Source organism: Nipponia nippon, unplaced genomic scaffold, assembly GCF_047370975.1.
Source record: "Nipponia nippon isolate SJK-2023a ecotype South Korea unplaced genomic scaffold, ASM4737097v1 scaffold_7, whole genome shotgun sequence".
NCBI classification, from domain to species: domain Eukaryota; kingdom Metazoa; phylum Chordata; class Aves; order Pelecaniformes; family Threskiornithidae; genus Nipponia; species Nipponia nippon.
Genome location: NW_028262391.1, coordinates 28,386,518 through 28,401,227, shown reverse-complemented (window position 1 = coordinate 28,401,227; position 14,710 = coordinate 28,386,518). Strand labels below are relative to the sequence as shown.

The 14,710-nt window shown below is 54.1% G+C and overlaps 1 protein-coding gene across 3 annotated transcripts in view; it reads right to left on the bottom strand.

Annotated features, from left to right (window-relative positions):
- Positions 1-14,710, bottom strand: part of EPHB1 (EPH receptor B1) — an 87,929-nt gene that overhangs the window by 11,242 nt on the left and 61,977 nt on the right. For 2 of the 3 annotated variants that reach the window (XM_087738916.1, XM_087738915.1), the window contains 10 exons: positions 13,739-13,920; positions 12,385-12,547; positions 10,135-10,243; positions 9,853-9,917; positions 5,858-5,980; positions 4,557-4,804; positions 4,038-4,253; positions 1,740-1,889; positions 943-1,136; positions 303-458 (listed from right to left, as the gene is read on the bottom strand). In XM_087738916.1, the coding sequence (XP_087595042.1) occupies positions 303-458; positions 943-1,136; positions 1,740-1,889; positions 4,038-4,253; positions 4,557-4,804; positions 5,858-5,980; positions 9,853-9,917; positions 10,135-10,243; positions 12,385-12,547; positions 13,739-13,920 (1,606 nt within the window). Of the gene's footprint in view, positions 1-298; positions 459-942; positions 1,137-1,739; positions 1,890-4,037; positions 4,254-4,556; positions 4,805-5,857; positions 5,981-9,852; positions 9,918-10,134; positions 10,244-12,384; positions 12,548-13,738; positions 13,921-14,710 lie in introns of those variants that run through there. The other variant, XM_087738917.1, reaches the window with a different exon arrangement.

Genomic DNA, 14,710 nt, shown 5'->3' with positions numbered 1-14,710 from the left:
TGAGGGATGTAAGCTCAGCTGTTCCATGCCTCTCAGCAGAAAAACAAACACAGACCCCAAGTGCAGCCCTGTGAGCATCACTGGGGCGAGGAGAGACCAAGAGCGGGGAGACTCCTCCATGCTGACCCCCAGATGGTGACTGCAGCCACCTCGACTCAGGGTGCTTCTGCTGACCAGTGTGATGGCTGCCCACACCCTCCCTCTGCAGGTGCCTTGCACTGACCTTCCCACCTCCCTGCAACCCCAACCCACCCCAGGCAGTACCCAGCTTTCAGCCAGCCCTGGTGCAGCACCCAACTCACTCGGATGTCATCTGGGCGACAAGCTGCAGGGAGGTGAAGCCAGCGGTCAGGAAGCTGTCCCTGTACTGGCTCATCTTCACGGCGCTCAGCCAGTCGTCTACTGAGGTAAAGGCAGTGAAGTCGGGGATGGAGCGGTCGAGGAGGGGCTGAGAAGGCCTGCAACAGGACACACCACTGGGGACAAGCCCGACCAGCACCAAGGGACTGCTGTGCACAAGCCCGTCCAGTGCACGGCAGTGTTCCCCAATCCACCCCCCTGCACTCTCCTGCTCCCCCTGGCACCACCCTGCTCCTGGCACATGCCTGAGACAAGGAAGGCCACAAGGAAGGCCTGTCCCATGGGAATACCGCTCTGCAAGCAGCGCTTTGCAACCCCACAGGCACCGGCAGAGGAGACACCGTGCCCATACGGTCACACACCATAAAGAATCAATAGCAAAGAATTATTGCTGTTGCTCGACTGAAAACTACATGTTCTTTGTCTGACTGTCAGGCAGAGCAAAGACAGAAAACCCCCGCGCCTAGCAAACGATTTATGAATTCCTGTCTTTCCCCCTGGCAGCACGAGCCGCTTGGGGAGCCTTTTGCTGCAGCTTGGGATGTTGACACAAAAGCATCCCCTGTGCACTAGAAGACTCACACAGCGGTGATGGTAGCCACAGTTTTGAGGCTTGCCGGGTTGCGGATCATTTTATCAAGGGTGTTGACTATCTCGGTGAAGCGCGGGCGGGTGTTGCGGTCCTTCTGCCAGCAGTCCAGCATCAACTGGTGCAGGGCGGCAGGACAGTCCATGGGCGGCGGGAGCCGGTAATCCTGCTCGATTGCATTGATGACCTGCAGGGCAGCGGGGGAGAAAGCAGCACGTGAGGACGAGGGACTCAGAGGTCTCATGTAGGGAAAACCGCAACCAGAGCGGGTGGTGAGCCACTCTTCCCACTCCTCTCCCTGAGCAGAGCTGCCTGTGCGAGCAGAGGTGTTACAGGCAGGGCTGCTGCAGGCCGGGAAGGCAGCTGCCAGCCCATTTGATCATCAGCAAAGGGAGCAGGAGGAGACGCTCCCAGCTCTGACGGAGCCAGGGCTCTCGGAGGTTAATCTCCGCTCTGATGCTCCACGCGCCACAGTTCCTCCCGGCGGAGAGCTGCCACTCATTATCTCAGCAGATCGCATCGGAGTACAGCAGTCCAACTACCAAAGCTCTTTCCCCGCTCTGAACATTTTCAAAGGCCCTGCAGCTTCCTGAAGTCCAATTACCAGCCCACTGGCTTTTCTTCCCAATTTCCCTCCTTGCATCCTCTTGCTCACCAGCCTGTTTCATCTCCAAAACCGAGCGCTACTGAGGCTACAGGAAGGGGCAGATAGTTGTTCAGGCAGGGCTTTCTTTTGGGAACAAGCCCACCCCCACCCCCCAGAGCTACAGGGATGACCCCCAGTGCTTACGTCTTGGTTGGACATGTCCCAGTAGGGCCTCTCCCCAAACGACATCACCTCCCACATGACAATGCCATAGCTCCAGACGTCGCTGGCCGAGGTGAACTTGCGGTAGGCGATGGCCTCTGGCGCTGTCCACCTGACAGGGATCTTCCCTCCCTATGGAAAAAGGGGAGAGCAGCTGAGAAATGGCTCCCTTGGCAGAGGAGCCCAGACACCTGCGAGCCAGGGTTGGAGCCATCCCACACACCCCCAGCTACCAGCCCCCAGGGACCCTGCTGAGGAATGGGCAGGCAGTACCCGATGGGATGAGGAGGCAGGAGCTGAAAACACCTCCGTGAATTTATCTTGTACCTGCATAAAAGGTCTTAGCTAAATAAAATGAAAGGGTTTATCCTACTGAGGTGTCACCCCCAAGTGACACCTCCCCACTCCGGCTGCCCTGCAGTTCCCAGCACATCAGTGGCTTGTCCCCAGGTCCCTTCCCAGGGAGACATCAGGGGACAAGGGCTATGCAGGACTGCGCTAGCACTCAGATAACAAGCCGCAGGTATCCCTGTCCCTTGGTTTTCAATGGAAACAAGGTCTAACCTAAGAGCATCCTCTATGGTATCATCTGGGCTCCCACAGCTGCTGGAAGGTCCTTCCAGCCCCACTTTTGGAGTGGAAGGCAAGAAACAAAACACCTTTAAGCCCCAAATGAGACCTGGAAAGCACTGGAATAGGGAAGTGCCTTTGGCAGAGAGCCCCTCATTTCTCTTAAAAGCTCAATATCAGGCTCAGCATCTCAAGCCACCCCATCAAGCCACGGCAGGTCCTGGATCCTGGCAGGACAGGAAGGGATGGAGGCCATGCCAAGGGGCAGGGATGCTATGGAGGGGCAGCATGTACAGAGGCACTGCTCCCTGGGCAAGCACTGCTAAAATAACAGCAAAAAAAGCCAAGGAAAACCACAGACATGCATGGTATTTACTCCGGGCAGAATTGCATTGTAAATCGTTTAGCGCAATTGTTTTCTGTAGCCTTTCTGACGAAGCATCAGCTGCTCTTGAAGGATGAATGGCAAAAAATTTGATTTGAATAACTACAAATGGAGAAATTAACTGCTAGGTTGTTTTTCCTGCCTTTTCCCCAGAGCTAAAAACCTACTGTGGGAGGCAGAGTGATGTAATCGCAGGCATAGCATCACTTCCCAGCTGCCGGGGAGATCTATTATGGCCTAAATTAAATAAAAACACAGATTAGATAATCTCTTTTATCTCTAAAGGTGGGGAAAGGCTACTTCATGCCCTCATCCCAGCAGCTACTGCCGGGATCTTTGAATGAAAAATAAATGATGGGTGTCTGCTCAAAGGCTGCTGCCTGCAGGACGGGTGTGGGCAGGGAGTGGGGCAGGTCCGGGGAGGGGGGAAACGTCTCACAAGCAGGGGAGGAAGAGCAAGGGGCTGCAGCCGGGCCAAAACACAAAGGCAGCCTCAAAGGCACCTCTGTGAGTTTCCCATTTTGGAGGCCAGAGCCAGCCCCAATGCCATAGCTCGGCAGCCCAAGACATTGCTTCTGGAGTCGGTACAGCCTTGTGCTTGCACCCAGTACACGCTCTTCTAATTAATCAATTAGATGAGGTCAACAGGTTGCTCATTCCCTTCTCCTCTGTTCATCATCAACACCAATAAGGGTCTTAAGAGCCCACTGGCAGAAGGATGGCCATGGTGGGGAGCTGGGGGTTCCCCCAGGGCAGCGGGGAGCAAGGGGAGAGCAGGGCTGCCATTACGTACAAATGAGTTAATTAAGGAGAGAAGGGCAGCTGGGGAACAGCGGAGCTCCCGTTAGGCTTGTCTCTTTAATTAATGCCTGCAATAAGTTTCCAGCAGAGAAAGGCAGACCAAACCTGGTGTGCTGGGGGGAGTTAAAATGCCATTGCTGTCCCATTGGGAGATGGTGTGATCTCCCTGCCTCCCCTTCCCAGTCTCTCCAGGGACTCCTCCATGCACCTTCCCTCCACAGAGGAGAGGGAAAAGGCTTATCTGGAAACTGCTGAGGGCAGAAAGGTGCTTGGGGGAGGAGGGAGGCAGAAAACTCATAAAAGGGAGGAAGAGAAAGAAGGGAAAAGAGGATGATGGGTGGGAACCACAGCCAGGGTCTCTGGGCCAGGAGCCTACGTGGTGGGAACCCTCCTGAGATGTTCCCACCCATGGTAGAAGCTCCGGAGCGTGCATCCAGCACCCTTCTTCCAGGTTCAGCTGGCAGTGGGTACAGGGCAGGCACCGGAGATGCTGAGCAAGACCAAATCTTGTGAGAGATACGTACCAAGGAGCTGGTGTAGGTGGGGTCGGACGTATCGTCCTGCAGGTAGCGTGAGAGGCCAAAGTCCGACACTTTGCACACTAGGTTGCTGTTGACCAGGATGTTCCTGGCAGCCAGATCTCGGTGCACGTAATTCATCTCTGCAAGGTACTTCATCCCGGCGGCAATTCCTCTGAGCATCCCCACCAGCTGGATCACTGTGAACTGCCCATCATTTTGCTGTGATAGGAAAGTGCAGGCACTGGGGTGAGCATGCAGACCCCACCATGGGACCAGAGCCACTTACCCCCAACTTCGGGAGGATGCTGCACCTCCCAAGAGGGACTGCCCAGCTGCCTTGCCCTGCTCAATTAAAGCAGAGGTATGCCAGCACCAAAACACACGTGTTTTGGGGGTGTACGGCACACTGCAACCACCTGCCAAGCTAAGGAAACAGACTAGGATTTATAGGATGGGATGCCAACACCTTGTTCCTGAATCCCACAGCTGAACAACAGCCCACATGGCCCCAACTCGCCTTACCCGCAGAAACGAGTCCAGGGCCCCGTTCTCCATGAACTCTGTGATGATCATGACCGGTCGGCTTTTGGTCACCACCCCTTCCAGACGAATGATGTTGGGGTGGTCAAACTGCCCCATGATGCTGGCCTCGCTCAGGAAATCCCGGCGCTGCTTCTCAGAGTAGCCGGCTTTGAGTGTTTTGATGGCCACGTAGATCTCCCGCTTTCCAGGCAACTTCAGGCGTCCTTTATACACTTCTCCAAACTCCCCTGCAAGTGCAAGAGCATCCGCTACCACTTCTTCCTCCACATAAAACACTTTGAAGAGTAATGGTACCTTGAGCTGCTTGGTCTCCAAACCAACTGTCTGAGAAACGTCAGCCAGTTAACACTTCAGCGATGCTCTCCGCTATAAATCTACTCACCTGTCCTCTTTAAAAGGGGCAGTGTCTGCTGCTGAGGACATGTTTGGGCTTGCAACCTTCTCCAAGGTGACAGAGCCCAGCACCAACAGAAGCAGAGGCTGGGGCAAGAAGGGTTTCCAGAGTAAGAGCATCAACATTTAAGGACTACCTCAAACACAAGGTGTCAGCATTGATAATTTTGGTTACCTTTTTGCACATCACTTAACTTGGAATGGAAAGTAATTGGGCTGTTTTCATTGCTGCCCTCTGATTTAAAATACAGAGAAAGCGTCCTCTCATTTTCAGCGGGACAGCTTTTCTTTCTCCAAGGCAAAATTTGCCTGTGGAGGGATTACATTTAAGCCAGGTTTGCAGCCGCTTTGCCTTGATGAGCAGCAAAGGGCAGCTGATACATCGCTGAACTTGATCCCGACCAAACCAGCTCATTGCTTCTTTGCAGCTTCCTCCCCCAGCTTCTCACTTTGTCTTCTATGAGTATGACATAGTTATTTAAAAATGGCAATAAAAGCAGCACAGATGACATACAGATATGTGCACACGTGTGTGTATATATACATATGTATGGGAATATGGCACAGACTAGAGTGAGATCTGGCTTTTTCTTGTTATCTCTTGGAAAAGCCAAGTAGGAAATCCCAAGAGGCCTTGCGGTCACCCAGCGAATACGTTCATGGAGCCTCTTCCATCTCAGAGGAACTCTGAGAGCAGAAACCAACCTTGTGTCCACCCTAACCCATCACAAACCCAGGAAAGCCTGATGTCTCGAGGCTTCCTTGAGGTTTTCCCAGTGAAGGACCACGTGTGCACCCCCAGAAAATTGCTCCAGGTGGGTGTCTGGCCACACAGGAGTGGCGGAGAGGGCAGGGAGGGACGGGCGGCAGGGGACAGCAAGACTCACCTGCTCCAATGACTTCTTCAATCTTCACAAAGGATACATCGATCTCCTTGGCGAACTCTCGGACCGCCTCATTGGGGTCCTCATAAGTGAAGGGGTCGATATAGATCTTCATCCCTGGAGACCCTTGTTGCAGAAAATACAGGAGCAATGGCAAAAGGGAGAGAAACCAAGAGCAGTTGTGCCATGGCCAAGAACTGGAGACCCACATGTCCTCACACCCTCCATGCGCCCCTTAAGATGGCTGCTATCACTGTGCTCACCTGCGCCACCTCCATAGACCCTTATTGTCCCCTTGTTCCACCCAATCCTCCCCTGAATCACCTCCTCTCCCTCTCTGCCCGCCACTCCTCTGCCATTATCCTTCCTCCTCCTCCTCCCCAGCGATGGGGAGCAGTTACAGACCTGAACTACAATTAGTTGGCTTTACGGTGAGGGCTTTACGAGGCTCCATGCATCAGTGAAGAAATATTTATTTACCCAAAAAGGCCTCTGATAGTTTTGTGGCAGCTACTAAATTGACAGAGTGCAGCAATTATAATCAACAACCTGTATGGAGCCATAAAATACGGCTTGGCCAGCCTCCGTGACAAGTGTGTGGTCCCCTGCACCGGGGCAATGCATGGATCCAGCCACGGATTGGATCCCTGCAGGATCCAGCCACAGTGCAGGGAGATGCAGCAAGTGGGCTCTTGCCCTTTTCAAATGGAGGAAAAACCAAAACAGGCCCCCAGATTCCCCAAATGGGGTTTGCTGACATCATGTTTGGATGCTCTGGAGCTTGCAGAGCTGCTGGGGGACAGAGCCACAGGACAGAGTGTGGCCACCAGCATCCCCAGGGCTCAGCGGGACACCAGTGTTATACTGCAGTCCCCACAGGGGACCCAGAGAGGGCTGTGGTGCCCCTTTGGGGGCTCAGCTTCCCGTGCCATTTGTCACCTAAAAAGGGGACCGGGGATGGCATAGCGGTCCCCTCAACGTCACCTCTGGAGGAGACCAGGAGGGACATTGCTGTCCAGTCCTCCTCCCCAGGGTACCTCAGCATTACGGTGATTAACGGCGTTTGATTACACTGCTAAGGAACTCGCCAAGGGCCACGATTCTGTTGCGCTGGCACTTCCCAGGGCCTTTCTAGAGCCAACGTGCAGACGACTGCATGGACTGCAGCATCACCTCTGCGCGGCTCCACACAGGGAATCTAAATCGGCTCCCGGCTGCTTTGCAAGTTTGCCAGCAAGTAATTCAGGAGGAGGCATGAAAGCCGTGCAGTGGTGCACTGCTGGTGCAAAACAGCCGCTAAGGGAGAACCACTTGCAGGGCCCCCAGGACTCAGGAGGGACCAGGCAGGAGCACCCTTGTCCCCAAAAGGGGCGTTTTGGGGCAAAAGCTTTGCGCCTCGGAGGCAGTCAGGGAAGGCTGCAATGAAGCCATCTGTGCATCTCCCAGTTCATAAATCCCTTTACGGCTCTGTCTCGTACACTTTAACTGCCTCATAAATTTTTTTACAAGAGCAGCTGATGCTCCAGCCAGGATTACAAAGGGATTTACAGGATCGTAACCAAGACTGACTCACTGATCAAAATATTGAAGAAATAAAGAAGACAATAATGCCGGTTTTCTGCCCACTGTCAACACAGGCTGGTTTTCAAACACCCTCTGATGTGCCCCAGGGTCTGCCCATGGGCTCAGCTCCCCCATAATCCCCATCCCATCCGAATGAGTGAGATTAGGGCACCTAAACCCAATACTCATATCTGCCAACCTCAGTCACCGGCTCATCATCACCACGCTGGCAAAAGCTGGGTGAAATGCCTGGTACTGGAGCACACCATCAAAGGCAACCCATGCTGAGCCTGCCTGCAAAGAGAGCTTTGTGCTCTTACAATTGCCCTGATACTCCTAGAAACTGGACTAGGCCATTTATCACTACTGCAGACAATGGCAAATTTTCTGCCACTCTTTGAAAGTTGAAGCGCTCTGCACCACAACCCCGACTCCAGCGTTAGATTCCTTCCGACATCATTTTTTCTTGGGAATAAATATTGTCGGGACAGAGAAAAACCCTTGCCTGCTGAATCGCTGCCGCTTCAACAGGGTGCTTTCCCTATTTCCCCTATCTCAAAGCTCCTGGTGAAGCAGTGGCAGAGATAAAGCATGAGAAATTACAACCTGAGAGACCCCATCTCACCCCAAAACCCACCTGGGGAAGTCCTTGCCAACAGCAGGCAGCTGGTGATCCCTGGGGGGCTCCCAGAGCTGTGCTGGGGAGGCTGTAATTGCCATGCCACTAAACACACGGGTGATTTGTTCCGGCGGATGCACTTGTTACTCCATTAGTCGCTCGCCACAAATTTCCCACCTGTTTTGCTCGAGTGTCTGCAATAATCGAGCGCCTGGAGGCTTGCTAACCTTGAAAGGGTTTTGCTGCGTGTCCGGAAGCCCCAGCACCCCCAGCTTCCAGGCACTGATCCTCACATCGTCCAGCTTTAAAAACTAAACACAGACACCCACTTCATTGCTTTCCTACCTGGTTTGAAGACCCTGGGTTTTGGGGTGCTTGTGGCAAGCTAGGGATGCACGCGGCATGGGGAATGTTTCAAAACAGGGGGAAACAGGAAAAATAAGTCCACCTGCAGCCCAACATGGGTTTAGCCATCAGGCATCAAATAAATCTTCCCCCAGCACCCACGGTGCAGAAACACAAAGAAAAGTGGGAGGAAAAGCACAGATCCGTTGTATTTAAATATCACCCAGTGATGTTTGGAAAAGAGTTTATCATTTGCTGGGAGCTTTGAAGCCCCTCACAGCCCCGCCATTGTGTTGGGAGGGTTTGGTATGAAGCTGAGAATGTCAAAAGAGATATAGTGCACTGTTGCCAGCTTGGCTGGGCTCTCCTGGCTGTCTCCAAACTCTTTCCTTCCCTGTCAGCCCTCCCGTTTTCTCTGCCAGGCTGATCGCTCCATCTCCATCCCTCCTCTCTGCTCACCCACCCTGCTCCCCCCTTCCCCTAATGCTGTCCTTCACCCATCCCTGCATCCCGCTGCCATCCCTGTTCCCCAAGCAGATGCCCAGGACCCAGGGACAGTTTCTTCCCACAAGGCAGCAAAATGCACTTGGGAGGCATCTCTAGGAGAGTGTAAATAGGATCTGCATCCTGCAGGGATGGGACACAGAGCCTGCGGGCACCAGGCAGCAACTCCTCACCCCCTGGAGCTGCTGCTTTGCCGCTTTATTATCATTTCCAGTGATCACAATGGCTGCTTAACCAGGAGCTGGAGAAGCACCTGAGCACACGTTATACACAACGGACGCTTCGAATTTATTCTGGTGCACAGCTCCACCAATCGCAAAGGTGTCTTAGGAAAAGGCCTGTCAAACTCAGGCTCTCCTAGTTTGCCAAGGGGATCAGCAGCCCAAAGCCAGCTGAACCTCCCCAGTCACTGGCCACACATCCTTTCTGGAGCAAGGTGCAGGCCAAGCATCAGCCATGCAGCCAGGACAGCAGCAATGTCAGCCACGAGCCCTCAGTCCCCGGCCATGCTCCCAAAATCCAGAGTCCCATTAGCAGTAAGAGCAGCCCAGCACTGATCCTGGCCCAGGCAGAGCCTGTGGCAGGAGATTAGGAACTCATCCCCACTCTACATGCTGCCTCTCTCCTTCCCTTCCTCCATTGGGAGTCTTCACAGCATCTTCTCCCCAAGCCTTGTCCCCCTACATCCCCCCTGCCCCTTACATCCCTCCACCCCCCCAAATCCATCCCCATTCCCCAAATCCCCCCTGTTGCTCTTCTTTTCCCACCCACAATGCTGCGCCGCTGCAAACCCACCCCAGAGACCCTGACACACAGCTGTGGACATCTCTACTCCCACCCTACAGTCGTCTCCATATGCCCCATGGGGCTTTCATCCCCCCACCGTGCACATTTGAAGGTGGCAGAGTGTGCCGCATGCCGGGTGCAGGTTTAGGAGTGTTTCCCCTGCCCGCTTTTCCCTGCTCACCTCGCCCGGTGCTGTAGTGCTGTAATTTATCGCTGTATACCGCCTCCTTGCTGTAAGCGCGCTTCCTGGGAGAAGAGGGGAGAAAACAGCCAGGCTTGAGGGATGAGTGGCTGGTGATGGCCTTGAACCACTCCTCTGCCAGCAACACTCAGCGAGCAGTGGCAGCTCAGCGCTCTCTCCAGCTATAGGGGTCCCCCGTCCCTCCTCTCCTACTCCAAATCTCTCCCAGCTACCTCTTACCACCTCCACCTTCCAGGGAGGCAGCATCCCGTGGGGACCCACCTGCTGCAGACGATGGAAATGGCCACCAGCGAGACGATGAAGACCACCCCAGCCGCTGCAGACCCTGCGATCAAAGGCAGCTGCTCTCTCAGCTCCGACTTGTAGTCATCTGCATGAGAAGAGGGATGAGGTGAATTCTCCTTTGCACGCTCATGGAGTAAGAGCAGCCTCCTGGGAAGGGGTCCCATAATGTCCCCTCTGACTCTGTGGGTGCTGCTCCTATGGGAGGGTGGTGGGACAAGGGGGATCCAAGCGGGAGCATTGGTTGAGGCAGGTGATGAGCCAGTGCTGTGATGCACAAGGAAGGATTGTCACGCTCTGCTCACACATACTTTGGGTTAAAAATATGGAAGAGAAGGTCCTGGGAATGAAGACAAAGAAATGTGCGTGGGCCCAGTTTCCTGAAGAGATGAGGTTCACAAGGTGGCTTTGTCCATGCCTCTGGAGTTTCTCTTCCCTCAATAAATTTAAACCTGTTGGCCATTTTGACCAAATTTAACACAGGGTCTCACAGACACAAAGTTCCTACAAGTTGCAGGAAAGGAGGAAGATCCCATTAATAACCAGACCAGTCAGGGAAGACCATGCCAGGAGTTCACCCATATTAGACACCAGAGAGTCCACCATGCAACAGTTAACCTTGAGAGAGAGGCATAGGAGAACCTGAGCGCCTTCACTGCAGGTCTGCTTGTAGGTTTCTACGTCTCGACAGATGGCATGAGCCAATTCCTTTTGCAGAGCTACAGCAACCACAGCATCCCTGCCACACCAACCATCCCTCAAACCCCCTGTGTCCCCTTGGACACCCCTGTATCCTTCAGCAGCAGGCTCGGGTAAAAGCTGAGGTGGCACAGGAGGACTGGACATGCCTGGAGGAACCTCAAGAAAACCACTTGCAACCTCCACATGTCTCCTCCCATTTTCCCCTTCTCCTGCCCTGCCCCATTAGCAGTGTGGATACCCACAGTGGGCAGTATCCAGCAGACCCCACACTCCTGCAGGCTTCCGCAACCCTCCAGAAACAGCCCCCTCTCCAACCGTCCCCAGCAAGGTCTGCCAGGCTGTGCTAGCAGCCACAAGCAAGGGTTAAAATAAAATTCACTCCAAAACAAAGCATTTAGCACCCTTTTATCTATATTTTTCTACACCACAGTTAATTACTAGCAACTAGATTTCTCTCTTGCACGCTGCTTAAATCCTGAGAAATTCTCATCTAACAATCAATTATTATTAAATAATCTACACTATCCATTCTTATTAAATTTCATTTAATTGCTTATTTGAGGCAGGATTTTTCTTCTCGCTTCTCTAATCCTGAATATTCGAGGCATTGGGGGAGTTTATTACAATTTCCTTCTCTTCAGTCGCCCTGCGTGATTTTCCTCTTCCTGCCTCAGCTGGCACTCAACATGAGTGCAAGCACGGAGCGACTCGGTTTTAGGAAAGAAGAAAATTTTTAAGAAAGACAGCCAAGCAGGGTCAGGACCCATGGGTGTCACCTAAGCGGAGCAGGAACCACGCCAGCAGCGGCAGGGAAGGGGCTCTCTGCAGGGACTTCAGCTGCCCCAGCGGTAGGAGGATCATGAAAGGAGCCTTGCTTTGCTCACTGACTCCTGGATTAGTCCTGAAGCTGGGATTAATGAAAAAACATCCCATGAGTTATTAGTCTCCAAGGGGATCTAGTGTTTGTGGGTGCAGGAAAGGGCCGGGGCCAGAAGAATGACAACACAACTTTGGCAAGGAGGCCAGAAGAAGCCATGAACGTCATGAGCTGGCCCTTTCCCTTTGACACACCACCTCGGAGTGGGAAATCAGCTTTCAGTGATGGGTCTGACCCTTCCAGCTTTGCCCTGATGGCTGAGATGCAGTTCTGAGCACCCCAGGAGAGCATCCCTGGAGAGCATCCCAGGAGTCCTTCCTCCGGGGGTCTACAACCCTCCGCTCCTCCCCACCCTGCCATGCTGGACTCGCAGCCAGTGGCAGGGCAGCTCTGCCACCACAGTCAGAGGCAGGAAAGACAAAACCACAGCTAAATAGCAGGGGAGAAAACAGAGCTAAGAGATTTAAAGCAGATTACTCCTCCAGCTGGCGATTAATAAGACATCGCTGTAAATCACCTGGCTTTTGCCACGCCGCCCGCTGGGAGAGAGGTTTGCAGAGACAAGTTCGTTTAATCCAATTAGTGCCCGAAGCTATCACTGAAAAGACAACCACCCCCTTTGCCTCCCTGTCCCCCAATCCCGGACTCACCATCCGTCAGTGTCTGGAAGCACATCTTCCCGCTGTACTTGCCATAGCCGGCCACGGTGCGGGCTCGCACCTGCACCACGTACACCATGCCGGGTCGCAGCCCCTCGATCCTGGCCGTGTTGGTCTGGCTGCGGGCCATGGAGGAGTTGTACTCGTTGTGGTCCTGTGGGCATGGCCGAGAGAGACAGTCAGCAGTGGGGACAATGCACCCTGAAGCCCACCCATCCCCGCTGATGGCAGGGATGAGGTTTATCTGCAGGGGGATAAAGCCGGTGGCCCGGGCTCTGCTCCAGGAGGACAAGCACCAGAGCCTGGGCAAGGTGGCTTGGACCCTCCTGGTTGCCCTCGATCCCTGACATGGAGGATCCCGCAGAACAAGGATCCACAAGCTCTGCCTGGCCTGTGGGGAGGTCCCCACAGCATGTGCCTCCCCCTGGTGCCACCACAGCGAAGAACATGGAGCAGTGGGGGGAAACAATAAGAGCATCCAGAGCAAAAACACTCATGAGCAGCAAATTCCTCATCTTCAAACCACTGACATTCCTGCACATTGCAGAAATGTCATGCAGTTGTGGAAATACCATAACACGCCCTACATGACCCAGCTCGAGCAGGTTCAAGAGCAACTTGCCTCTGCCAAGAGCCCCAGCCCTACAGTCCCTGCTCTGCTGGCACAGGTCGTTGTGCTAAACCTTGGTAGAGACATCATGCATCTCAAATCTCATTTTTTGCAACATTCCTCGGTGACTTGCCATAAAGGGGCCGCTGGTGAAATCATCTAATTATTCACATTTAGAGGAATTCATTAAAGCTGGCAAGACGTGGGAAGGATGAAACAGCTTGGGCTCGGCACGGTTCACCGCAAGGGTCGAGAGCGTGTCCCCTGCGGGGAAGGACGGCTGCCAGTGTAAGAACCTGGCAGAAGGCAGTGACCCGGCACAGGGACAACCCTGATAACCTTTGCTGGTCCTCACCATCCCCCTCCTTTCCTCCTGATGCTGTCCCCATACTCCAGGTCCCTGCTCACCCTAGCAGATACCAGAGCCAAGGCAGCAACAGGCACTGATGTGCTGGAGGAAACACTGCCCACAGGGGAGGAATTAGCATCTGCAGCCACAACATTGCTTCCCTTTCCCTCTGGCTGCACGTCACTCCCAGCCTCTGGAGCCACCGTGGGCGACCAGGCACCTGTCCCACCACCCGAACCCTTCCCAGCAAAGAGCCTGATTCAGAGCTTGTCGATGTTCCCCCTCTCCCAGCAAGCTCAGGACCTGAGCAGCCTCCCAGCAGTGCAGTATGAAGCTCAACATGCCCCCAGCCCACCCTCAGTTGTGAGGTTTCCACCTGAGCTTACCGCTGCTGGCCTGGAGCCCACGGTGCTGCTCATGTCAGGCGTGCAGATGCGGCTCACCTTCTCATAGTATCGGATCTCATAGTCCAGGATGATGCCATTGGGCTGCTCAGGCTGAGGCCAGGAGAGCGTGATGCTCCTCATCGTGGCGCTCACCTGGTGCATGATGGGGACGGTGGAGGGTGCTGCCGAGAAAGCAAGGAAGGATGGAAAATTAATGGAGAGGGGTAGGACCGATGGCCCGGGGGAGGAGGAGGAAAATCTCCTGGGCACGTGGAGCATCCCGAATCTCCCATGCCTGCAGTTGTTCGCCCCATGGGACAAGCTCACATATTAGCAGTGGGAAAAGCGGCATCTCAGCAGCTTACATGGAGCCAGAGCAGAGAGATGGCGAGGGAATTCTGGTATTTAAACCAATTATTCTTTTTAATTAGGGGCTTAGAAATCCGCGGTGTTGCTTCTCCCTGGGATTGCTTGCTCCAAGGATGTCTCCCACAGAGGGGCAAAGAGAGCAAAGCTCTCCCCAGCAGGGACAAACCAAGGCTCGATGATGGTCCCCAGCTCTGCTTGCCATCTTTTGCTGTAACAGCCTCTCTGGGGGAGCCAGCATTACAGAAGCCTGCGCTGTGGCTGTGACCCCACATGCTGTCAGTAACAGGACGTAGGAGCAAAAATCTGCCCATGCTGAGGATGATTACAGGAAACCAGGGCAGGGACACCCCAGCCCAGCAAGTGGACTCCAAGGTGCTGGAGCCTGTAGCATGGCTTCGGCTCAGCCCTGGCCTGGAGGAGCTGCTGGGTCTGCTCTTAGGGGCTCTCTGGGGATGCTCATCATCAGCACCCAACTGTGCTTCTCCCGGGAGTTTTATTTCCAAAGCCCAAACACTTGCAGAACAGTCTCAAACCATCCTTCAGCTCCTCACCTGCCCCAGGGCCATGGCTTGAACAGCAGCACCTCCATCCCTGCAGCCCCCA